The sequence below is a fragment of the Papio anubis genome, chromosome 3 (genome assembly GCF_008728515.1).
Source record: "Papio anubis isolate 15944 chromosome 3, Panubis1.0, whole genome shotgun sequence".
Taxonomy (NCBI): Eukaryota; Metazoa; Chordata; class Mammalia; order Primates; family Cercopithecidae; genus Papio; species Papio anubis.
In genome coordinates this window covers 128683657-128710756 of record NC_044978.1, presented here as the reverse complement: position 1 = coordinate 128710756, position 27100 = coordinate 128683657, and the positions used below count along the sequence as shown (strand labels likewise).

General features: G+C 36.2%; 1 protein-coding gene across 11 annotated transcripts in view; it reads left to right on the top strand.

Moving 5' to 3' along the window:
- The window catches only part of WDFY3 (WD repeat and FYVE domain containing 3), a 309091-nt gene that overhangs the window by 218732 nt on the left and 63259 nt on the right, over window positions 1–27100 (top strand). For 10 of the 11 annotated variants that reach the window (XM_031664581.1, XM_031664584.1, XM_031664580.1 and 7 more), the window contains 11 exons: window positions 3711–3946; window positions 5455–5589; window positions 6984–7163; window positions 9170–9403; window positions 17043–17142; window positions 18980–19140; window positions 20476–20705; window positions 21766–21875; window positions 23561–23743; window positions 24603–24760; window positions 25833–25910. In XM_031664581.1, coding sequence (XP_031520441.1) covers window positions 3711–3946; window positions 5455–5589; window positions 6984–7163; window positions 9170–9403; window positions 17043–17142; window positions 18980–19140; window positions 20476–20705; window positions 21766–21875; window positions 23561–23743; window positions 24603–24760; window positions 25833–25910 — 1805 coding nt within the window. The remainder of the gene's footprint in view (window positions 1–3710; window positions 3947–5454; window positions 5590–6983; window positions 7164–9169; window positions 9404–17042; window positions 17143–18979; window positions 19141–20475; window positions 20706–21765; window positions 21876–23560; window positions 23744–24602; window positions 24761–25832; window positions 25911–27100) is intronic. The other variant, XM_031664579.1, reaches the window with a different exon arrangement.

Genomic DNA, 27100 nt, shown 5'->3' with positions numbered 1-27100 from the left:
GTTAGCCAGGATGGTCTCGATCTCCTGACCTCGTGATCTACCCACCTCCACCTCCTAAAGTGCTGGGATTACAGGTGTCAGCCACCGTGCCCGGCCATAGGAAGACAGATCTTTCAACATAGTACTATTGTATTGTTATTTCATATATGAAGAAGGTCTGAAGAAACTTCGTATGTGATAAAGGAAAAGTAATATCATTTCCATGTCACTGTGAAGTGATTTCTAAAGAAAATTGTCTGGTTTATAATATACAGTTTAAATGATCATCATAGGTACTTTTGTGCTCAAAAATATATCACTATTTTACATGAACTCTGGGGAAGGATTTAATCTACAGATATAATTGTTTTGAATACTTTGGTAGTAAGAAGTTTCGTTTATTGGCCTTAATAATACCTACTGGAGAATAAATAATGAAAGGCATAATTGAATGTGAGTTCTGTTGAATATGCAAGGTTTAAATGCTAACTGGCAGCAATGGTTATTTGGAAGGCCAACAGCAGCAGGAGTAATCACGCCTGAGATTTATAATAGTACTTTGTGGTTTGATATAATCTCATTTGTCCTTCAAGATTCTGGAGACAGGCATATATTTTATCGCGTCTAAGTTTTATTTTCTAGAAAATAAGCCTGATGAATATAAAGTAAGGATTAATTTCTCTAATTAGGAAATTAAGACTGTTAACTACATAAGGTTAGTTTGCGAGGCAGTAATACTGTCTAAGAATCTGTCTTCTTAGTCCTGTGCTTTTTCTGTCCTGCATCACTTTCACTGTATCTGACCTACCTGATTTCATGCATTAGAATCTTTTGATCCTTCATTGGTACTTGCGTGAGCATGCATATGCTGCTCCTATTTCAAAGAAGAAATCTAGGTATTCAATTTAAATTTAATTTCAATTTGACCCCGCTTAACTTAATTTTCCCTGAATATCTATCTGACACATACACATTTTTGTGTATATAAACAGGTGTATATATCAGCTCATTTGATTCTATTTCTCCTTGACGGAATAGCAACCTATTTTTTTTTTCACTTTTTTATTCACATTTATTGGTTTTTGTCAAATTTTTCTTTATAAAAATTTGTATTTTTTTATTTTACTTTAAGTTCTGGGATACATGTGCAGAACACACAGGTTTGTTACATATGTATACATGTGCCGTGGTGGTTTGCTGCACCTATCAACCCATCATCTAAGTTTTAAGCCCCACATGCATTAGGTATTTGTCCTAATGCTCTCCCTCCCCTTAACCCCCACCCCACGACAGGCCCGGTATGTGATGTTCACCTCCCTGTGTCCATATGTTCTCAGTCTTCAACTCCCACTTATGAGTGAGAACATGCGGTGTTTGGTTTTCTGTTCCTCTGTTAGTTTGCTGAGGATGATGGTTTCCAGCTTCGTCCATGTCCCTGCAAAGGACATGAACTCATTCTTTTTTATGGCTGCCATAAAAATCTTCCATGTAGCTGAAACTTGTATCTAAATTAATGCTTAATCGTAGTATATTAAATATTCCTTAAGATCAATTATAGGGAAAAATAATGTGAGACTTCAGAGAGGAAAATGATAATGCCAGTTTTGTCTTTTTTGTTTTTTTTTTTTTTTTTTTTTTTAGAACTTGCAGTGTAATCAAAATCTATTTTACTATTTAATGTATAAAATACCACTTCATGTCTTTTGGTTTTCTTTTTCATTTTTTAAAATTTTTTTATGTTTTAGAGATTGGATCTTGTTATGTGGTCCAGGCTAGACTTAAACTCCTGGGCTCAAGCAATCCTCCCATCTCAGCCTCCTGAGTAGCTGAGATGTCTTTTGATTTCTTAGAGCTCAAAACATTATTTATTCTTATAATTTTATTTAGAATTTACTATAAAAAAATCAGCACGATCTTCTAATTAAGGCAATCTTTCAGAAATGTGGCAGTTTCATTAATAAGGGCAAAGAAAATAATAATTTTCAGACTCTAAAATGGAGAAATTCGTTTTCATAGCATAGTACTGCCACTTATGCCCACATTGTGACTTGAACAAATCATGTTTTCTCTGTTGTAAAAATGATAATAGTAATTTCTACCTCACATATTCATTGTGATTAAGGAGTGATATGGGAAAGAGCTTGTTGAATTGCTATATAATTTTTTATTAATTAGAAGAGCATACTTTGGAAGTTAATTCATGTCACACTGAGGAATTGGTTAGGATAAAATATTTTAAAAGCAACGTAGACATAAAATGTTCATTTATTATGTAAAACAGTAGTTGTAATATGTACTTTGCAGCATTCCAGAAAAAAAGAAGTTGAAAAAAATATGGCTATCTATGCTGAGTGCAGTTGCTCATGCCTGTAATCGTAGCGCTTTGGGAGGCCAAGGTGGGAGGATCACCTGAAGCTAGGAGTTTGAGACTAGCCTGAGCAACATAGCAAGACCCTGTCTCTACAAAAAAAAATGTTTTAATCAGCCAGGTATGGTCGCATGTCCCTGTAGTCCTAGTTGCTGGTGAGGCTGAGACGGGAGGATCCTTGAGTCCAGGAGTTTGAGGTTAAGTGAGCTACGATCACGCCACTGTACTCCAACGTGAACCCTCCAGAGTGAACCCTCATCTCTTAAAGAATAAATAACAAATGCAAATATCTATTTGAAATACAAATTGCTTCAGACCGAAATAAATTCTTCATCTATTGGTTGCTATTCGCAAAAGTTTCCGATGAAAATTTGAGCAACATTCACTGTGTAATGAGTACTTCCCTAGGTGTGGGGTGAACCAGATGTTTAGGGTGTATCCTGAATTTCATTATAAAACGAGGAAACAAGATTGATAGAAACACTGCTGCCATAAGCTATATTAGTAAGAACTGACCATCTCCTTTAAAAGCTGGGTTTCTAGAGGGAATTACGGATGTTAAGCTCAGCCAGTGGATAGCTGCAGCCACAACAGGCTTGGATTTGCCATCCCACTGCCCAGCAGCTTTCCAACAGATTACAGATGATGTTGTGAGTAAAGATTGTTTTACTTACTCATTTAGTCTTATCTCTAAATTCATAGGTAATTTAAGGTTAGCTAGTTTTTCATGATTTTCAGGACAAATGAAATATATTGTTATAACAAGTTACAAAAATTAGCTGCTGGTGGTAGCTCATGCTTGTAGTCCCAGCTACTTAGGAGGCTGAGGCAGGAGGATTGCTTTGAACCCAGGAAGTGGAGATTTAGTGAGCCAAGATCATGGCATTGCACTCCAGCCTGGGCAACAGAGCAAAACTGTGTCTCAAAAAAATAAAAATGTATTATAACAAGGATATTTTTAAGTTATATTTTTGTAGCATTCTAAATTTTGGCTGTATTTTGGATTTCACTTTTTTCTTGGGGAACTACAAGCCAAGAACACTAGAGCTCCTCTGAGGTCTTTCATTTAATAAGTAGAACTTATAGCACCTTAAGAAGAATTTTCAAACTCCTTGTATCTTATTGTCCCAACTGTGTTTCAAAACCTATATCCTAATAGACAGGCTTGCTCAAGTCAAACAAATGGTAAAGTAAAACTTTTGACTGAAGATTAATTCAACAATTGAATACTTAATTGCCTATAGTAATATGAATGTTCTGGATAGAAATGTTAACACATACTGAATTGCTTTCTCCTTTGTTAATGCAGCATGTTTATCAGTTGCTAATGTTGCACTTACTGTTATATTTCCTCTTCTCTTAGGATTCAATGTGGGCAGAAGTGCTGGTGGGAGATCGACAGTCAGGGAGATTAACCGAGATGCTTGTCATTTTCCTGGTTTTCCAGTCCTTCAGTCATTCCTTCCTAAACACACTAATGTCCCTGCCCTCTATTTTCTCCTCATGGCATTGTTTCTGCAGCAGCCAGTTAGTGAGCTGCCTGAGAACCTGCAGGTCAGTGTGCCTGTCATCAGCTGCCGGAGTAAGCAGGGTTGCCAGGTAGGAATTATCTAGCAAGGGGCGCGTGAAATTATGTATTCCAAAGAATCACCGTAGGATAATGGATAATCACTGTAAAACCAACTGTCAATTCCATCACTTTCCCCACATTTAAGGTTTGATTTGGGACAGAAAAATTTGAAAATACCACAGAAAATTTTCCCAAAAGTCCTTTGTCCCTATTTACATTTTTTTCCTATATGATTACTCTGTATATTATATATGCATAAAGACTCTGTATGATATTTAATGGTGATCTAAAGAACTCTTTTGTTACATGATTTATTTTATTTTATTTTATTTTATTTTATTTTATTTTATTTGTGAGACAGAGTCTTATTCTGTCACCCAGGCTGAAGTGCAGTGGCGTGACTGACTGAAAATTTCACCTCCTGGGTTCAAGCGATTCTCCCACCTCAGCCTCCTGAGTAGCTGAAACTACAGTCAGGCGCCACCCCACTGGGCTAATTTTTGTATTTTTAGTAGAGAGAGGGTCTTACCATGGTGGCCTAGCTGGTCTTGAACTCCTGACCTCAGGTGATCCACCTGCCTCAGCCTCCCAAAGTGCTGGGATTACAGGCATGAGCCACTGTGCCCAGCCTGTTAATGTGATTTATTTCTGCGGAATTAAAAATGAAAGGAGTAGCTTATATACCATAAATTAAATATCACTCCTCGAGTGGGTGTGACAGGATTCTCAGTGCAAATTCTGATTGGGGAAAAAAAATTACTTAATGATAGATATTATCAACATTAGGAAAACAATAAGACTTTAGTTGACTTCTAATTGAAGACTATTAAAGATGTCTATATATAGCTAATGTTTGTGGTACTGCAAAGACTTAGGAATTTAGCTTTTAGATTCAACTATGCTTCCATCCTAATGCCAAATGCTATTCAAATCAATTCTAGTAGTTGACAAAATCTTTTAAGTGTAAACACTTGAGTCTGTGCCCTTAGATTAAATCAAGATACAGATTCATGCTTAGTGCAGTTGTATTGGTTATGCAGTTTTTCAATATCCATGGTACCATAGTCATAAAGTTTATTTATAAACCTGCTATTAATAAGTCTCAATTTTTATTTTATCAGATCTTATCTGTAAGTAATCTAAAATTAAAATATTGCTGAGAATGGGAAAGAAGTGAGTTAATGTGCTTTGTTTAAAAGATCTTGCTTAAATTTATTGGTTCTATAATTTTATCTCTTGGCTAATTAACGTGTGTTTTATTTTTACATTCTTTAGGAAAAAAGTAGAAAGCAGTTTTTTAACATAGGTACCTAAGGCAGGATGCAGAATAATACATAGTATTCAATTTTTTTATATCTATAAAAATGAGTTTTAAAATGTAGGATGGAAGGGTACTAGTTCTTTATGTCTATATCATTGGTTACTTTTAAAAACAACAAAAAACTAGTTTCAAAGAAATTTTAGACTATTAGAACTTACGAGGGTCTCTACTGAAAAATTAGTGGTGGCTAATATTTGCTTACTTTCACCTCTGCAGTTTGACTTGGATTCCATCTGGACATTTATCTTTGGAGTTCCTGCCTCCAGCGGAACTGTGGTCTCTTCTATCCATAACGTGTGCACAGAAGCTGTTTTTTTATTATTGGGAATGCTCCGCAGCATGCTGAATTCAGTAAGTTCACTCAGATACCCAGGCCTATTGAGAGTTCCTCCTGCCTGGGATACTTTTTTGTAAATAGAGGAATTTTTTGGTAACATAACTACTTATTTACTGCATGATCTCTGGAACTTGAGACTCTTAATGTTAGACAAAGTTATGTCTAATGTAAGAACACACTGTGTAGTTGTTAAGACCATGGACTCTGAAGCCCTACCTGGGTTAAAATCTCACCTCTGGTACTTCCAACCTGTTATCCTCAGTTATGTGCCTCAGTTTCCTGGTGTTTAAAATGCCAGCGATAATAGAATGCATCTCTTAGGGTATTTGTGAGGAATTAATAAGATAGTGTATACACATAAAGCACTTATAAACATGCCTGATACATAAGTGTTTCATAAGTATTAACTTATATTATTAATATTATAGAATATATAATAATGAGTACATATGTAATGAGTATATATTTATAGTGAATGTTATTACAATTATAATATGACATAATATTTCAACTTTTAAAGTCACTTTCTTTTAGATGTCAGAAATGTTAACAATACAAGTTTCATTTGATTTTGTTTTTGCTTTTCTTCTGCTCTAATTATGTCTAACTTAGAGATGAAGAATTGAAAGAGTAAAAGACAAAATTGATGTTCCTATCGATCTGACAGGAATACAGTGAATAATGACCAGATTTGTTTGTACAATTTAGGATTGTGTTGTAACAGGAAATATTAACTTGACTCCTTGAATTACATGTACCTGACAAATCTAATTTCAGTCAAAACTATTGTGGTATCATCTAAGAACAGAACATTACCATTAGATGTACTAATTTAGAATGTTTTAGGAGTCTTGTTTTGGTGCCTATTCATAAACAACTACAAAAACATAAGAAAAGTTTTTTAAAAGATACTCTCTGGGCAGATATCAGAAGATATACATTGTTCAGATATACAGTATTCATGGTTTTTCTTTAATCATCATCATTGTTGTATTACATAATGCTTAAGAGTGAGGCTCAGAAAGGTGAAGTAATTTCCCCACCTTTTATCTTACTCCTAACTTCCTAGCATGATGCACGATGGGGCAACATTGATGGTAATACAGCCACTTTGGTACCACCAACAATCATGATAATAATAATGAATAATCAAAACCACTGATAATGGTTAGCAGACCTGTGAGTAATCCAACGATTAGACAATGATCCCATCAGTTTCTAAGGGGATTTTTTTTAAGCTAGTTTCTAAATTTCTTTGCGTGTGTGTTTGCTCATATGTGTGGTTTACAGAGTTCTGTACCATCAATATATCCAGTTTCATAAGAATACTGAGTAGTGGATTTTTAAAATAATTTATAGCAGTGTCAATTACTCTAACATAGTGTTTCCTCTCATGTCCCCATAACAGCCTTGGCAATCAGAAGAAGAGGGATCTTGGCTCCGAGAATATCCTGTGACCCTGATGCAGTTCTTCAGATATTTGTATCACAATGTCCCAGACCTTGCCTCCATGTGGATGAGCCCTGACTTCCTGTGTGCACTAGCAGCCACCGTCTTCCCCTTCAATATTCGCCCTTACTCAGAGATGGTAGGAAAGGGGGAGGAAAATGTCAGAACTGGAATTAGTCTGTTTCAATGGTTAGCAGATTTTTTTTGACAATCTTTTAAGCTTCTGAACAAGTTACAGTTTCATAACTTTATACATCACCTCTTGCATTATTGTCTGGTGTCCCCAGCTCCCCACAGTTTCCTTCTGCTTTCTCCTAAAATCACAGTGAACTCTACTTCCTTTTCTCATTCACCATATTCTTGTAAGTCCCTTGTTAGTAATTTCCCTTTTCAAATAGTTGATTCATTTCTTATTTTACATGATGCCAGCTGTGTAGTTATAAAATGTTCTTTTCCATTAAGATAACTCTAGTCCAACCAAATTTATTTATTTATTATTTTAGGAAGTAGATATTTGCTGGATTTAACTTTTACAAATAAATTATAGGGTTGAAAGCAAGTGTTGGTCCTTTCTTCCGCCTGACTTTTCTTTTTTCATTAAACTTTTATTTTGCTTATTTTGTACTAACTTAAAAACTACTAGATATAATCACATATAGTATGTATAGATACTCTTTTGTCCTTTAAAATAAGCCCAAAAATTGTGTTAGCATGTACAATATCATATCTTCATATGCTGCCTTGTTTCCTGCTTTGAAAATATATTCACATGGAAATTCACTGAACCACATTTTTGCAGAGGCCTTGATGGATAATTTCATAACTTAGAGTCTAAATACTGTTCATTACAGTAACTAATAGTTCAGTTGACATAAATACGGATGACTTCAAAACAAATAAACTACTGTAATTTACACAAAACCATATTGCAGGGGCTTGTACTTACCACTTTTACATGTTGATGTTGATTAGCTAATAAACTGTAAACATAAAACAGGCTTAAAAATAAATAGATAGAACACACCCAAAAGATAGTTATTCCTCCATAGTACTTCAAAATTTCATGATTTTTCTTCTTATTTCCACCATGTACTCTAGAACCTGGGGTAGATGACCTTCTTTATACTAATTTTTCTCCATGTATAAAGGTACAGTACTTATTTTAAAATGATGGGGATTTTTAGGAGAAGGGCAAATATGACACATGACCTTAATACCCTGGCTTGTTTATAATGTTTAGAATCCTTATTTTTGGTTTTAAAAAAAAAAAAAAAAAAAAAAAAAAGACCTTGAATAATATATCAATGTCTTTTTGTTGTCAGCATCTTTTTTTTTTTTTTTTTGAGACAGAGTTTCGCTCTTATCATCCCAGCTGGAGTGCAATGGTGGCATGATCTCGGCTCACTGCAACCTCTGCGTCCCAAATTCAAGCGATTCTCCTGCCTCAGCCTCCTGAGTAGCTGAGATTGCAGGCATGGACCACTATGCCTGGCCAGTTTTTCTGTGTTTTTAATAGAGATGGGGTTTCGCCATGTTGGCCAGGCTAGTCTGGAACTCCTGATCTCGGGTGATCCGCCCGCGTCGGCCTCCCAAAGTACTGGGATTACAGGCGTGAGCCACTGCGTCTGGCCATCAGCGTCTTATAATTTCTTTGCTAGTCTCTCTCTCTCTGTCACTTGGTTCAAAATTGGTACTAGTATTGTTGGTTTTTTTAATTTATTTATTTATTTTTTTAACCTATAAAAAATGGATCAGCCCTTACATGCTACCATTATGCCAGATTTTTATCTGAAATTCTGTGACATTTGACTTCACAGTAGGGGTAGAGTTCAAATATGGAAACATAGTTATCCTCATTTTATTCCATATATTTTAAGTGCAGTTAGCCGCAGTAGACATATAATTCAACATGAAGGTGGTATGTTGTTAGTGGTCAGTCAGAAACACCATATGTTGCATAACCATGACATATGGTGCCAGATTACTACCTTGAAAGGAAGGGTCGAGTAAAGCAGAGTGAAATAATGTGCTGAACAGCTTAATAGGTGGAAAATGCTGCTGCTACAGTTTTATTTTTAGGAAACACAGAAGTAGAAATGTCAGAGTCTAATGTGATTACTGTATCTTTCCACTTGATTTTACTAGGTGACTGACCTTGATGATGAAGTTGGATCTCCAGCAGAAGAGTTTAAAGCGTTTGCAGCAGACACAGGGATGAACAGGAGCCAATCAGAGTACTGCAATGTGGGCACCAAGACATATCTGACCAATCACCCAGCTAAAAAGTTCGTTTTTGACTTCATGAGGGTCTTAATCATAGACAACCTCTGTCTCACCCCTGCCAGCAAGCAAACTCCACTAATTGATCTTTTGTTGGAGGTAAAGAAATGCATTTATATCTCTTTTGCATTATTTTTTAAATTAGAACATTAGTAACCAAGCAAGTTCTATGCCAAAGATTTTTAATTCCTCTTGTTTATGTGTAGGCAGAACATGGTATAGGCTGTGCAAAGTTGTTAATCCCACATGTGCTTTAGACCCTATCAATTTGTTCTTCTTTTCCTTCCCTCAAAGATGTCTCTAATTCAGTCCTTTATCATCCTTTCTCTAGAAGCTGGCAGACTTCTTCTGTAAAAAGCCAAATAGTAAATATTTTAAGCTTGTGAGCCATACAGTCTCTGTCACAACTATTCAGCTACGTTGTTGTAGCTAGAAAGCAGCCATGGACAGCAAGTAAGAGAATGAGCATGGCAGTGTTCTGATAAAACTTTATCTACAGAAACAGCACAGGCTGTATTTGGCCCACAGGCCATAGTGTGCCAATCCCTTCCCTGGACATTAACAGTGCCTAGTGCCATTGTCTTCTTACCTTATAACTTCCTACATCAATTTATCTTACCTATCATTGCCAGATGTTATTGTTGTCAGTGTCCTGTGCAGCTTAAGACATGGTGTATTGTACAGAATAGGTGCCCAGGATGCACTTGTTAAAATTCCCCAAGGCAGCAAACTTCTAGGTTGCCTGCCGGCCCATTCTCCTGACAATTGATATGAATCAACTGATACATCAGAAAATGAGAGTGGCTCTAAGCCTTTAAGTGACCTCATTGCTGGCTCTAGAAATTAGCTATCCCAGAAAAGTATTAAAAAATGTTTACCTAGAAAAGCCTGAAGATATCACAGAGAGATAATTTAATACCGTATAATTAGTTGCATATACATTAATGTTCTTTTGACCAATTCATGTAAATAAGGTCAAACAGCCCATGCCAGGGGCTCTAAAAATAACATGTTTTGTGAAAGAGTAGATCTGTGGAGAAGACTGCTTTTCTCTTTGAGGAACTTCCACTATCTCTCAGCCGTTTGACAGCTGAACCTGAGATTTTTGTGTGTGTGTGTGCGCCCTCTAGTGGCTAGTACACTTAACTTATAAATAGCAACCTGAAAACCACATGTTTATCTTATCCATGTGAAAATATCTCAATTTGGTCAATTTTTTAAAAATCACTAGTGTAATTAGGGTACCAGTTATGCTAAGCATTTAACCAGGATGACAATGTTTAATAACGGCAGGAGAATAATTGGTTTCCTCACTAATGCATGTGGTAGAATTAAAAAGCAGGCCCAGTGGAACTTCTCCCGTTTGGAAACTTTAAAAAGCTCTAAGAAGAGAGGTGACCAGTATCTCACTGTATATGGTAAAAATTTGAAGCATTTTGTGAAAAAGTGAAATAGTTTGTCAGAAAATAATAGGATAAAGGCCAGAAGAGAAGTGTGCAAGAAAGCATAACTGATCAAAAAAGGAAAATACATACATGAAAGATATGGAATGACTGGAAATATCCAGTGATAGCATTTTCAAGCTTCTGGAACCTGAAGAGCTAATTAATTAACCATATATAAATTGTATAATTGCCCTTTATTTTTGTTTTCTATATTTTTTTAGTAGGAAAAATTTGATATATAACAACATGTATTAACCTTGAAGTAAGGTTCTCTTTGTTGTGGGCACGAATTTGCCCTACAGTAGAATAGTGCTTCATTATACTAGGGAGTAGGATTATAGTTCAGGGAAGAGCAGGGAGTGTCAGGATTGAAGTTTCCAGATAGATTATAAACTGCTTAGAGACCAACTTTCATGTGTTCCTTTGTCTCTCACAACAGTTAGCACAGAAACTTGGTGTATTCTATCAGTACAGTAAGTCCTGGCTTAATGTCATTGATAGGTTCTTGGTAGCTGCAACTTTAAGCAAAATGATGTGTAACAAAACTAATTTTTTTCCTCATCAACCTTATAATAAAACTATGTTGAAGGAAACGATGTTATTTGAAGACCTGCTGTACATTGTTTCACTTAAAGTTGCAGTTGCCAGGAACCTGTCAATGACATTAAGTAAGGCTTACTGTATTTTTGAATCATTTAACTATTCATCCCTGGAAATTCCCAAACAGGAAGATAGGATACCATCTAATAAAAAAACATAGAAATTTGCTTTTAAATATTTTGAGGATCTTTAATATACATATGCAGAATACATATACAAAAAAATTTTATGTAATGAAATATTAACATTCTGTGTCTTCCAATGGTGTAACAATAAATTATAAACCTATGATTTTGAAAATTATGATTATGAAGTCTTTATCCATGAAGAGATTCAAGAAGAAAATTAGGTGGAGCATGGTGGCTCATGCCTGTAATCCCAACCCTTTCTTTCGGAGGTCAAAGCAGGAAGATTTCTTAAGGCCAGGAGTTCAAGACCAACCTGGGCAACAGGTGAAATCCCATCTTTGCAAAAAAATTAGCCATAGCCAGTGTTGTGGTGCGTGCCTATATCCTACCTACTGGAGGCTAAGGTGGAAGGATCGCTGGAGCCCAGGACTTCAAAGTTGCAGTGAGCCATGATGACACTACTGCATTCCAATGCATTCCAGCCTAGGTGTCAGAGTGAGACCCTGTCTCAAAAAGAAAAGAAAAAAAAAAAAAAAGAAGAGAGAGAGAGAATTATCTTATATATTTACCATTTACCTTTGTGAAGGAAGGGACTTGAACATCTGAGTCCAGTAAACGTGAACCAGAGCATGTTCAGTCTTATGAGTGTTAGAATTTCATTATAAAAGTATCTACTTACTTGATTATATCTACAAAAGAACATGTAAAATTACCTTCGTTAGCGGTAAAATTCATTAGCATACAAATAGGAGATTTTCATTCATATAGACTGGCTTTAGTGTGACTGAGGCCAAATACAAGGGAAGTGGTGTGCTGTAGCAGAAAGCTAGAGCATGGGTTTGAGAGTAAGAAGTGCCTGGGTTTAAATTCTGGCCCTGGCCGGGCGCAGTGGCTCAAGCCTGTAATCCCAGCACTTTGGGAGGCCTAGACGGGCGGATCACGAGGTCAGGAGATCGAGACCATCCTGGCTATCACGGTGAAACCCCGTCTCTACTAAAAATACAAAAAATTAGCCGGGCGCGGTGGCGGGCGCCTGTAGTCCCAGCTACTCGGGAGGCTGAGGCAGGAGAATGGCGTGAACCCGGGAGGCGGAGCTTGCAGTGAGCTGAGATCCGGCCACTGTACTCCAGCCTGGGCGGCAGAGCGAGACTCTGTCTCAATAAATAAATAAATAAATAAATAAATAAATTCTGGCCCTGTTGTTTAATGTATAAGCATGTTCATCTTCCCAAGCTAAATTCATTCTCTAGAGAATGACATTATTTACCATCTCTCTTACAAGATTACTGTGAGGGTTAAATATATGTACATCACCCAGCAAAAAGTATTTTGAGGAATTACATGTGTGCTGGATATAGCTGTGTGACCTTGACCAAGTTCAATTATCTTCACATCTATACAATTTACATATCTGTAAAATGATATAAAAGTGGAACCTCTCTGAGAATTATTGTGAAAACTAAATAAGATTTAATACTCATAACACAGTGCCCGACACTTAAACATACTCAAAAAATTGACTGAGTGGCCTGTGTTGTCTTCTATAGGGGTGCCTAGAGACTCTTTTCCTAGCTCCTGTTTATCAGTAACCTCTGCTGTCACCACTAGACTTCTGGAGAGCCAAATGAATTTGCTGCAAATAAATACTGTGGCAATAGGAAGAAAGTGCATGTGAACAGCTCAAACAGATTTGTGTATATCTGGAGGTAAAGATAATGAAACCGAGAGGGTGCTGACTTGCAGTGTGTGTTAGTCCAACCTCACACTGCTAATAAAGACATACCTGAGATGGGGTAATTTTTAAAGGAAAGAGGTTTAATTGACTCATAATTCAGCAAGGCTGGGGAGGCCTCAGGAAACTTACAATCATGGCAGAAGGGGAAGCAAACACGTCCATCTTCACATTGTGGCAGCAAGGAGAAGTGCAGAGTGAAGTGGGGGAATACCCCCTTATAAAACCATCAGGTCTCTTGAGAACTCACTCAGTATCACAAGAAGAGCATGAGAGTAACCACCCCCATGATTTAATTACCTTCCACTGTGTCCCTCCCATGACTTGTGGGGATTATGGGAGCTACAATTCAAGATGAGATTTGGGAGGGGATACGGCCAACACTTTTCTGACACCATAAGCACCTTACTGTGGTCTGAGGAGTTCACTGGACTCTATTCCAACCATCTTCTGCAAGAGCTCCCCATTGTCATACATCAGAGTGAAACCCACCCTGAGGAACTACAGGGACACAAGCAAAAAACAATGGCCAAGTGGGCAAAGAGAGCACCACAGAATAACTCAGAGAGGAAAAATCAGTCAACAGGCAGACTACAGTCAGAATCAGGAGACTCAAAATCCTATGTTTAATGCCTTCCAGCCCATTACAGAAACAGGACAGAATTCCAAAGGCCTGCCTTCCATAGCGACTGTGCTGTTTACCCATGGGCAGCAGACGTGTACAGGCTGTCTGGCCTGTGTGTGGGACACAAAGATTCTGGGTAGTGTCCCCAAGACCTCGAAAAGGAGACTGTTTAAAGATAGATATGTTGACTGGCTGCCTTCATTCTGGTTGTCTGGTGGGCCAACCAGTCTTATCTAAAAGAGTGATGAACAGATTGTAGCCCACACTCTGCAGATTTGCTCTTGTGCTTTTAACTTTCATAAGGTGATTTTAGTAGAGCGGGGAGAGTATGATGTAACTGGTGAAGCCATGGGCTTTAGCTTCACAGAAACTGAGAATTGAATCCTAGATGTGACTTGACCAAGTGACTTACTCTCTCGAAGCCTCAGTTAACTTATTTCTAAGATCGTTAGTATCTTTTTCAAGGGTATTTTCCTGACTATATGAGATAATGTATATATATAAGCCCTATGTCTGGCACAAAACAGTAGTCCAGTGAATTGTTTAAAAAGAAAAAGAACATCTCAGAGACAACAATGCATGCTTTCATAAAATGTTAAGTCCTTGAAAAGTTAGACTGCTATACACCTCAGAAGAACATCAAACTAGGCCACTAGGACCAGTCACAAGTGTAAATTCTGGGTCCTCATCATGCGTGTAACAGTTTTATTGAGACAAATCAGAAGATTAAATGCCTGTTGATGAGTAAGTCAGTCTTAAATCCTTCTGGAATAAGAAAGAATATTATTTTAATAAAAATAAATTACATTCACTTCTGTATGTTTAGTAGTCCCTTTGTTTTACAGACTTCAAAACTTTTTCTAGTTAAGATTTGATAAGCCCCACTCATTACTACTTATCTCATTAACCACCTTGAATTGATTATTAGCCTGAAAGAGTAACTTTCTTTTTTTGAGACAGGGTCTTGCTCTGTTGCATAGTCTGGAATACAGTGGCACAGTCGTGGCTCACTGCATCCTTGACCTGCCGAGCTCAATCAATCCTCCCATCTCAGCCTCCCAAGTAGCTGTGACTACCGGCACACACCACCGTGCCAGACTTTTTTTTTTTTTTTTTTTTTTTATAGAGACAGGGTTTTACCATTGTCCCCAGGCTGATTTTGAACTCCTGGGCTCAAGTGATCCACCCACCTTAGCCTCCCAAAGTACTGGGATTAAGGCATTAGCCTCCATGCCCAGCCAGGAGTACCATTTTTTTCAAAATGTTTATGTCCTTCTGTGACTGCAGAGCTTTATTCCTTAGCAAATTATGATAACTCAAGCTATTGGATAAAATGGTCTCTGATGTAATTATAAGGAAACCCTCCTGTAACTGTCGGTCTGCTGTTAATCACTTAAAAGTCCTCACATCCTCTTCAGTTTATAGGGATAAGACACTCAATGTAGTATCAGCTTGAAAGGACTAGACAGGCCTTGGTCACAAGTCTCCTGCTCGCTATTGTATTAATCTGTTAACTACACAGGAAAATGTATCAAGATTAAAAACAACATGAGATGTTCTTCACTTTTTCCCAAATTAGTTTAATGACAAACCAAACTCCTAAGCACTGGTCTTCTTTTAATTCTTACTAGACCCATATTTTGTCATTTTAAAACAAAATAAGTAGTCTTATGCAGAAGAAGGAGCAATTTTCCTTACAATTTTAGTTTAGCGGTTGGCTTTTGAGAACTTAGGTTAGTGTTCTTGTTCTCAATAAAGAACTTTTATTCTAGCTACTTTCTTAAAACATTTAACAGGACCACCTTGAAAATCAGAATAGAAGGGAAAGTAGAACAGCATTCTAAAAGCCCACTTTTGTAACATGGTCATAAATATAGTACCAGATCTCCCTATTCAAGAATAAGTAGGTTCTTCTATTTCACTTGCAAAACCTCAATACTGTGCCTGAATCTAAAACATACAGATCTCTTTTTAAGAAAGGATGTTATGACATTTATTGAGTTGTTTAATATCCAACTCCTATCAAAAACCTGGCTGAAACTACTGGCATTTGAGGGTGACAAAAGGCTCTTTCCTACATCTCATCCCACTGTTGCCAGTTCCTTGCTGCTCACCGGATCAGATACTGGAAAGTTATGCACCTGGATTGTCATACCCTAATTACAAGTAGAATTGTTGTCAGTAGACTACAGTTTAACTTTGTGCTCGACACTTTAACATAAGATAATTTTCAGAATCATCTTTGCATATTGTAAAACTTAGCAAAGATACCACCTATATAGAGTTGTTCACTATCCTCCTCACAAAAACCCACAGAGAACATTCCTCTCAGAACAATTTTAGGAAAACATATATCTTTGCTGACCATCTATTGTGTTTTTCTTTCCTTCTTACTTTTTTTCATAAAAGGGTCTTGCTATATTGCACAGGCTTGACTCAAACTCAAGCAGTCCTCCCACCCCAGCCTCCGTAGTAGCTGGGACTGTAGGCACTTGTGACACTATGTGTTTCTTTTTATAGACAATAGAAAGCTTTGTAAACTATTGTTTTCTTGACACCTATGAAGATCAGAGCTAAATTTGTGCTTAATTATTTTTTTGTTACAATTATATTTCCCCTCCCTATTGACATGCCCTCTTGATTACTAGATTCTTGGGGTTTTTTATTTTAAGGCTTTATAATTCATTTGTTATTTATTTTATCTGTATTTCATTATAAACTGCCATATCTCTTTTGGAAGTGAGGTGTGATAACAGTCAAATATTTATTATATTGCTAAACAGTTTTTATATAACAATTTTTATATAACAGCTTTTATATAACAATTTTTATATAACAGTTTTTATATAACAGTTATTATAACAGTTATATAACAGTTTTTATATAGCAATACTATATATAGTTTATGTATTATATGTTATATAATATAAACTGTAACCATATAATAAATATAATGTTTAGAATACTATGTTTTAAGAAATTGATCCAAAAGAAGATGATGTTTCACCTTTACTTTAAATTTTTTTTAATTCTGTAGTTAGAAAATATGTGAAAGTCCATAAGCATGTACACCATCTCTCATGGCATTTTAAAAATTTTATCAGTAGGATTTTTTAATCTTTTTAATACATTAGGTAATGTAAATATGATTGAGCTCATATTTTTTTTGTTGTTGGTTCTGTTTCTAATCCTAAATTTTCTTGATTAGGCTTCCCCTGAAAGGTCTACAAGAACTCAGCAAAAAGAATTTCAAACTTACATTTTGGATAGTGTGATGGACCATTTGCTTGCAGCTGATGTATTATTAGGTAATTCTGTGTTTTTATTTTATAAAAATACCTATAATCACTTTCCTCTCTAAGCCCCAAGTAAAACTACTTTTTAACATCAGCTTTTCTCTTTCCTTTTTTGTCTGGCTTCTCATACTCAACGTTATATTTGTGAGATTTATCTTGTTGCATGTAGCAGGAGTCCATTGTTTTCATTAATATATTGTATTTCATCATGTGATTATATCAATTTGTCATTTTACTCTTGACAGACATATGAAAGTTTTCACCTTGAGATAATTTTAACAGCTGCTATAAACATTCATGTTCATATGGACCACATATGTGTATAATACTTACACATATCTATTGAGTATATACCTATGAGTGGAATTGTTGGGTCATGGGTATATGTATGTTATCTTTTTAGTATGGCTTCCAGGACATAGAGTCAAAACATATTGAAATGTGTTTTTTCTGTATGTCTATATCTAGTTACAATAAAAATATGAAACTTAATACATGTACAATGAAGCCAACATTTGTGTATAAAACAAAGTAGAATTATAAGAGAAGGAAACATAATGGGTTAGTATACTATATATGCTACTTTTGAGTTCCTAGCAATAATACTAATCATATAACCTCTGTGCTGTTAAATTACAATTATTTCCCGAAGTAAATTTGCCAGGAAATCTTTAGTATTGTCTTAACATGCAACTGTGCACTCTCAATGTCAAGTCACAGTTTTGTACTTATTCTTATCAGTTTAGAGCAGTCATACTACACAAAGACACAACACAAATAATTTTGATTAATGGGGCAATTTAGCATTAGGTGAGAATAATAAAAATCAAATTATGTGGCATTAGGTGAGAATAATAAAAATTATTATTAGCATTAGGTGAGAATAATAAAAATCGAACCTCCAGAATTTCTGTGGAGGAAAGGCTTAAAGCAGTGGTCCCCAAACTTTTTGGCACTGGGGACCAGTTTCGTTGGAGACAGTTTTTCCACAGACCGGGGCAGGGGGTGGGATTATGGTTTTGTGATGATTCAAGTATTACATTTATCATTTGATTATCGGAAGGATTGTGCAACCCTGGATCCCTTGCATGCACGGTTCATAATAGGGCTTGCCCTCCTATGAGAATCTAATGGCGCAGCTGATCTGACAGAAGGAGCTCCAGTGGTAATGCTTGCACACCCGCCTCACACCTTCTGCTGTGTGGTCCAGTCCATGTCCTGGGAGTTGGGGACCCCTGGCTTAGAGGAAGCATTCTGGTTAGGAGGAGGAGCTCGGAGGATTAGTCTGAAAGCAATATGTATATGCAAACACAATGAAAACACTCAGATAGCTTTAGAAAGAGAGAGAGCCAATGGTAATGATGGAGGGGCTAAACAAACCCCTCAACATTGATTATACTTTATTTTTCACAATTTTCTCTTTTCTGTCTGTGTTACTTCACTGCTATTAGAGCTATACTCTAAAACAGTTTTGTTTTACAGTTTTACCCTTTATTACTTACACAAAATCAATTAAGAGCTAATAAACTGGCCCTTTTTCTCTCAAATGGAGAACACCTGTGACTGACAGTTTATGTTGCGGAACTGCTTGTTTATCACAGACTCTTGTTTAGGCAATAGGAGACTCCACAGGTAGTTTCAATCCATAACACTTAATCCTGCTGAAATTATTCATCCTGATTTCTGACCATTGAACGTCATTTTCTTCAAGTAGTACATAAAAGCTAGTAGTCATATTTCTACATGTTGTAGATACACTTATTTTTCCTTAGCCTTATTTTTTTGAGGATCTGATCTTGTGTTGCTAGATATCAATTTTCTTAGACATTTTTTTCCTACTGGAATTTAGGGGAAGACGCATCTCTGCCTATTACCAGTGGAGGAAGCTACCAGGTATTGGTGAACAATGTGTTTTATTTCACACAACGTGTGGTGGACAAGCTTTGGCAAGGCATGTTCAACAAAGAATCTAAACTTCTTATAGATTTTATAATTCAACTAATTGCACAGGTAATCCATTGTCACTATCAGTTGTAGAGTACATGTTTTCCTATTGAAAACTTTGCCTATGGTGTCAAAATTGTTGAAATGAAGTGTAACTAATAAGATAATGAATGTTAACATTTAATAAAAAGCTAAGCTTATTAAAAGTGAATGGAGACAGGCCAGGCACAGTGGCTCACACCTGTAGTATCAGCACTTTAGAAGGCCAAGGCGGGCGGATCACTTGAGGTCAGAAGTCGGAGACCAGCCTGGCCAACATGGTGAGACCCTGTCTCTACCGAAAATACAAAAATTTGCCAGGCATGTTGGTGTGTGCCTGTAATTCCAGCTATTTGGGAAGCAGAGGCAGGAGAATCACTTGGACCTGGGAGGTGGAGGTTGCAGTGAGCCAAGATCACAGTACTGCACTCCAGCCTGGATGACAGAGCGAGACTCTGTCTCAAAAAAAAGAAACTGAATAGACATACAGACTTTGAACCCCTCCCCATTACCAATTGCCTGGTGCCAGTGTGTCCCTTGTAAAGTTGCCTAGGTGTTATTCTTTGCTACCCCGATAGATTTAAATACCTTAATACGGTTTGGTAGGTTTGTACTGTATACTACATCCATGTGTAAAGGTTTACACAGCATGAAGAGTTGATATTAAAAGAATATTCTCTTACCAGTTGAATCTTTACAAAGTTCCTTGTAGTTTATATTCTCTTGAAGTTGTTATTTTTTGTGCATGTTCACAGTACTTTTAATTAAGGGTTTGGCCTGGTTTGGCACAATTGATTAATCTTATATAATACTTAATGTAGAAAGTAGGAAATAAAGTAGGAAATACCATTAGCATATGGTACACAGATGTATAGGCTCTCTCATGTCACCCTAAGTCTTTTTAAAGGGATATATTTGTATTTAAGCCAAAGAGAAAAATTCTCAAACGAGGGGATGAAATTAGAATGTCAAAAAAAATGATTTTAGTAACATCTTAATTTTTTCAGTACTTTTGAATAGTGATCATTTATCCTAACAAAATATATTTGTGAGGAGACTCCCCTAGATGTCACATCCTCGTGTTCTCAGGGAGACTGCTCTGCCCACAGCAGCGTTAGTGGCTCCCCTCCTTGGGAGCTCTTTTTTTTAATGTAGCCATCATATCATTCATTAAGTGGTATTCATGTGACTCATGGGTTCTGAAATCCATAATAGCAAGAGCTTTGTATCTTTTAACTTAGCACCTTCATACTTAGCATGGCATCTGGTATATAATAGACCTAATAAAAGTTCAGGTGTGAACGATTAACAGGTGTTTTACTTTTGTCTATTGTACTAAAAACATATCTTCCGTGTCTTTAGTCAAAGAGAAGATCACAGGGATTGTCACTGGATGCAGTGTATCACTGCCTCAATAGGACCATCTTGTACCAGTTCTCACGGGCACACAAAACTGTTCCTCAGCAAGTAGCTCTGCTTGATTCACTCAGGGTCCTCACTGTAAACAGAAACTTGATCCTAGGACCTGGGAACCATGACCAAGAATTTATTAGCTGTCTGGCCCACTGCTTGATCAATCTACATGTTGGAAGGTAAATCCTTTAGGTTCAGTTTGCCATGTTAAATTTGGCTTTGATGTTATTCCAACAAAATTCTTCATTTTTTTGATAGTAACCTTTCTTTTACCCTTATTCTGTTTTATTTAAACCTTTATGCAAAAAGGTAAAGGGCAAGTGTTGCATTTTTGCAGTGAAATAATGGGTATCTTTTTTCCTTTAACTTAGTTTTCTACACCTGTAAAATTTCCCATTATCACCATATGTCACTTATGTAAGGCAGTTTGCTTTTAAAGCAAACAAAATACATACCATTGAAGTCTAAGAGAACTAAAAAGTAAAGCTCAATGCAGTGTTATGTGTTAAATGAGTAAAATTAGTATTTTCCAGTTGATTGCTTTGACAGATATTTCATTAGAGTCTCCCGGGGCCAACCCTTGAATTAGGGGGTGGTACAAAATGTGAGTAAGATAGACCCTGTGGCAGCCTTCTTGAGGGGAAACAGCTAAGCAAGACCAGTCAGCTGTATTGAGTGATCTGCTAGGAACAACCCAGTGCTTTGGAGGCACATAAGAGGGGCCCCTAACCTGAAAGAAATACCTGCTGAGCTGCAGCTTGAGACCTGGTTGGGGAGGACAAGAGAATGGAGACAACTGCTACTGGAAGAAAGAACAGTCTGTATGAATGCCCAGAGGGAAGAAAGAGTGGCACCTTAGGGGAACTGCAACTATTTCACTACAGGAGCAGAGTAGTGAGATATAAGACTGGAGAGAGGACACAGGCATATTAGAAAAATGTTAGTTGAATGAACATTTTGTAATTGTTAGGTTAAAATGTTCACAATAATCAAAAGGCATATTAAATATTAAGGTCATAATCTTGATGCTATAGATTAGTCTAATTACATTTAGTCAAGTGGATTTATTTGATCACCTCTTAAAAATGGCATCTTCCTGGCAAACTAGAGCTCTGTTCTGTGCATCTGCTGAGTAGACATTCAGTGTCTGCTGGTAATGGAAATAGAGTAATTCTTAGTTACTGTAGTCTGCAGCTAATCATTTCCTTCATAAAGTTTAAACTGACTGGAATTTTTCAGCAACGTGGATGGATTTGGACTGGAAGCAGAAGCCCGCATGACCACATGGCACATTATGATCCCCTCTGACATTGAACCAGATGGTAGTTACAGCCAAGATATTAGTGAAGGTAATTGCCTCAACTTGGGATGTTTTTAAACTGTTGAAGTTGTTTTATCTCCAGTTTTTAAGACATAATCAACAAACTGGCTGCAGAAACTGCCAGCATTGATAGCAACTCTCCCAGTAGAGCAACCTATACATAGACAAAGAGTCCCCTCATGCCAATAAGAGTAAAGCACAAACCAGTAATGTTGCTAAGCTCATCATTTCTTAGTAACACTGTGAGATTTGGTGGTGGTATTAATATTTACATTTACTTAAGTTCAAATACTACCTTGGAATTAACTATAAAGAGAACTGTCCAGTGGTAATGCTAGGCATATCACATCAGAGTAGGCAAATATTGCTTGAGACAGGTTATCAATAGTGCTATTTTTTATTCTTCTTTATACTCTGTCTCTCTTTTTTTTATTTTTTTTTTTTTTAAAAATTTGGCTTTGATGTTTTTTTAAAAAAAAAACAGAATCTTGCTCAGTCGCCCAGGCTGGAGTGCAGTGGCACAATTTCAGCTCACTACAACCTTTACCTTTCAGGTTCAAGTAATTCTCATGTCTCAGCCTCCTGAGTTACTGGGACTGCAGGCGGGTATCACCATGCCTGTCTAATTGTTTTTGTATTTTTAGTAGAGACAGAGTTTCACCGTGTTGGCCAGACTGGTCTCAACCTCCTGACCTCAAGTGATCCACCAGCCTCGACCTCCCAAAGTGCTGGGATTACAGATGTGAGCCCACTGTGCCCAGCCCCTCTCTTTTTTTTCAATCTGGTTTTCCCACTGATCCTGTAAGCATTGCATATTGAAGTCCTTGTATGGATTGATTTCTTACTTCCACATGTTTAGTGATAAAGAGAAATCACTCTGGTAGTGTTTTTCTCCCCAGAAATACTGTGCAATAGTTTTACATATGGTTTCATTGTCAGGAAGCCCAGCACTCGTTTTAATTTCATTCCTTCATTTAAACATGAATTTATTCTCTGTTCTTTCACCAAAATGTTTTGAATCCTAAACACCAAAGATGTGGTTATTATTTTCACCCCCTGAGGAACTGGCATGGGTTCTCATAGCAAGGTCCTCACAATAGCAACATCAATATCATTTGGGAACTTACTAGAAAAACAGATTCTGTTGCCCTACTCTGACCTACTGAATTAGAAACCCTGGGGTGAGGGACTAGCAGAGCTTGTTATCACAGGCCCTCAGGTGATTGCTGAGGGCTGACTGGTCTGGAGGAGGTGTCAGGCATACAAACAAGGAATCCAAAGTAAGAATGAATTTCATAGTAAAAGTCTTCTCAAAATATTTCTTTTCTTGTGCAAAATATTCAAGAATACTAACTTAGTTTTGAACTCACCTTAAACATTCAGATCTAAAAATTACTTTTAAATGGGGGATAAGTTTTTAATCTAGAAAAAGTTAGATAATTACATATATATAATTTCCAATTTTATAAATAAAAATGTGGTTCTTTTGTATGAATACAAAGATATTTTTAATGTTTTCTAAATAGGCAGCCACAGTTTGAGTTGTCTAAATAACCTTTTCACTGGGCTAGATACAACATGAGCTTTTTTTTTTTTTTTAAACAATTAAATATTGTAGTCAAAATTCCTACATGTAAACATGAAGAAAAATAAAAACTAACTTTATGCTTTGTTTTGGTCATTTGCTTGCTTGTTTGTTTGTTTGTTTACTAGGGCGTCAGCTTCTCATAAAAGCTGTCAACAGAGTTTGGACTGAACTGATACATAGTAAGAAACAAGTCTTAGAGGAGCTATTCAAAGTAACTCTGCCTGTGAATGAAAGGGGCCACGTGGACATAGCTACAGCAAGGCCACTCATTGAAGAAGCTGCCCTGAAGTGCTGGCAGAATCATTTGGGTAAGGCCTATAGAGATATTATGACCGGGAGATTTACATTTGGCTGTCATATATGGGTATACTTTAAATATGTGATTACAGCATTCCCAAAAGGATACTATAAAGTCAGTAGAAATGAAAATCAATATAACAACCATTCTAGAATGATTATACTGAGATCTTACTTTTCTTTGAGTTTTTTTTTGTATCTGAGGTATGTTATACATTAGGCATTTTTGCATTCAGAATGTAATACATTGCTAGCAGCTCTAGTATGGTCACTGTCTTGGCTACAGGTCAACAATCCCTTAACTATAATTTTGAAATTCAAAAAGCTCTGTTTTTTCATTAATTTGGTGCCAAAACTGACTTTATAGCAGAACCTAACTTATTTTTCTTTGTCCTACTTGGTATGGGAATATTCATACATTTTGTTGCAGTAATATTGATGTATTAAATTATAGCTTTTTACCGTAGATTCTCTGGTGCCATTGTATAATCTACAGTGTATAAGCTATATAACCTTTTAAAAATCCAAAACATTTCTAAGTTGCGAAGTATACCCAACACCAAAGATTTTAATTAGGTGATTATGAATTATTAATATAGAAACTCATAGTTAAATGTACATGTTATTACAGAGCTGTGAAGTTTCAACCAACTGTAAGTTCAGGTAATACAATAATTTGTAAGCAATCATCCTTAAACAAGATTACCAATAAATAAATTTGTGATATCTAAATGTAATGTCTGCATCTGTAATATGTGCTGCTTTTGTTAACTACAGCGTTGTAGTTTATAACCACATATGAAAGTTTTAAAAGGAAGATTCATAAATACATGGAGAAATTATAAAATAATCTAATTTAATTTTTCATAGCCCATGAAAAGAAATGCATAAGTCGAGGAGAAGCTTTAGTGCCCACCACACAGTCCAAATTATCCCGTGTCAGCAGTGGCTTTGGTCTTTCCAAGTTAACAGGATCAAGAAGGAATCGAAAAGAAAGTGGTCTTAATAAACACAGTCTTTCCACCCAGGTACTTTTTTAGTTTCATTGATGATATTATTAGAAATTTATATTTCAAGGTTTAGTTGTAGTATTTTATATAATATACTTAACATGTACAAGCAGTTGATTGGAAATGAAACTTTCCTGTATTTTTGCTTTAGAATAAAGATAGAAGTAATCCAGACTATGGGAATTTCTCTCATTTTCTTATGATAAAAGTATTTATTAGTGCTATTTACTTATACACATCTTATAACTGGATAGATGAGATTTAGAGATTAATATATGATCAGACTATGGATAATTTTCTCTCAATTTTCCCAACTTTCAGTAATGTTATTACTAATAATTATATAAATTTTAAGGCAATAGCCAAACAAGTCTTTTTAAATTTTTAGTCTTGTTGTATATACCTATGATTGATGGTTTTTTAAAAGCTCATCTGCCTCCAGCATTAACTTCTTCCTCCCACTTCCTTCACCATTCCAGAATCTAAGTGGCAGCTATGAAAGGGTCTGAGAGAAATAGTATGTGTCAGCCATCTCATGCATCAGGTTAGGTTTTCTAGGAAGCAAACTCTGAGATGGAGTTTAGTGTGCATAATGTATATTAGGGGGTGCCCTTGGAATCAATACCTGTGGAAGGGAGAAGAAAGCAGGATTGGATATAGGGAAAAGTCAGGCTGCAGTGCTGGTCTAGTGACAGCCTCAGCCAAACTAAGTGGAGCTTTGAGGACAGAATACCCTCTTAGAATTGACCTCCATTAAGCTGAAATAAGTGATTCTTCTCACCCCTAGATCATTGGATGTGGGGCGCCCCATCTTCCTTCTGCAGCTAAGGCCATCCCTGAGGGTGTCGACAGCAGCCCAGAAACGTGGGCAGCAAGCCCTTCCTTGAAGGGGGTTGGGGGGTAGGAGAGCATGCAGATCTGTGTCCATCACACAAGCATGGAATTCATTCCGAATTTTTTGTTTTAGTTTTCTGTGTTGGTGCTTTTGGCAGAATTTTAACCAATTATTTAGCATTAATTTCAAGGGTAATTAACTATTTTTTTCCAGAAATCCATGAAATATTAAGACTCTTTTTCCATCCATTGTTAGGAGATTTCGCAGTGGATGTTTACTCACATTGCTGTTGTTCGCGACTTAGTAGATACACAATATAAAGAATATCAGGAGGTAAGGATTTATAATCATCATAATGGTTTGTTTTACATTTTTTGTATGTAAAAGGTCTCTGTTTGTGCTGGTATCTCTCTGCCCATTTTAAGGTACTTGCTGGATTGTATTCATCATCAGATGATGGTTTTAATTATTCCTGCCATCAGATACTTTGGCTACTGATTTTAGGATGGAAATTTTTAATCTTCTGTCAACAAACTGCATTTCAAAAAGCAACTAACTGAAAATGAGCCCAGCTGAATTCTGTTGACATTCACTACTGACACATTACATGTCTTTGTTCCTAATAAAAATAAAAAGGTAAAGATGAGCCTTCTTTTTCAGGCTTTTAACAAGGAGATTGTGAAAACATGGATCCAAGTCTCTGAGAAGTCTCTTAAAATTGTAAAAAATTACAAGATTAAATGAAATTATTTTTTACTACCCTACAAGTGCTTGGTGATTATGTCAGTGAAAAATAAATTTATTGAAATTCTCTTGGTAAATTCATAATTACTCAAAAGCTTATCTTAAATATTTTATTCTCAGATTAGCTATTCTGGATCTATTAAAGGTTTCTGAATGGTTAACTGCTAATATTTTATGGATATCACACTAGATCCTTAGTTTCCCCAACCAAAGAACATATAAGTACTACTGTGATAGGTAAATTTTTAATTATTTACTCAGTAATCTTTACTGACAGTTATATTTTAGAAATCTTTATTTTTAGATTTAAATTGTGTATACTTACATTCCATGAATCGTTGGGCAAGTTATTTATCATTGTCTACTGTTGAAATGTTACATATTTGTCATTTGATAGATAAGAAGAACTTGTACTGTGACATAATTTCCTTTTAAGTAAAATGGTTTGAATCTATCCCAGTGGCCAGGAGAAAATGGTTTCTCTTTGATTTTTGTATGAATGTCAAGTTTCCTCTTAGTGCTGCATGTTTATATTCTTCATCTAAAATCTTTGGAAATGTTTACCTAGTTCACCAGTAATCAAGCCTGTTGGCACTTTTTCTTCATCTGATTTCCTAGACTATCCCCCGTACATGTTGTGGTAGCTATTTTCCAGTTTGGTGTATCCTTAAATTACCATTTGTATTTATTAGCGCACATAGGGCTAACCATTTCAATATATTTTCATCGTAATATTACCGTCTTTCCTGTGCCAGATAAACAGACTTCTTTGAACTCTC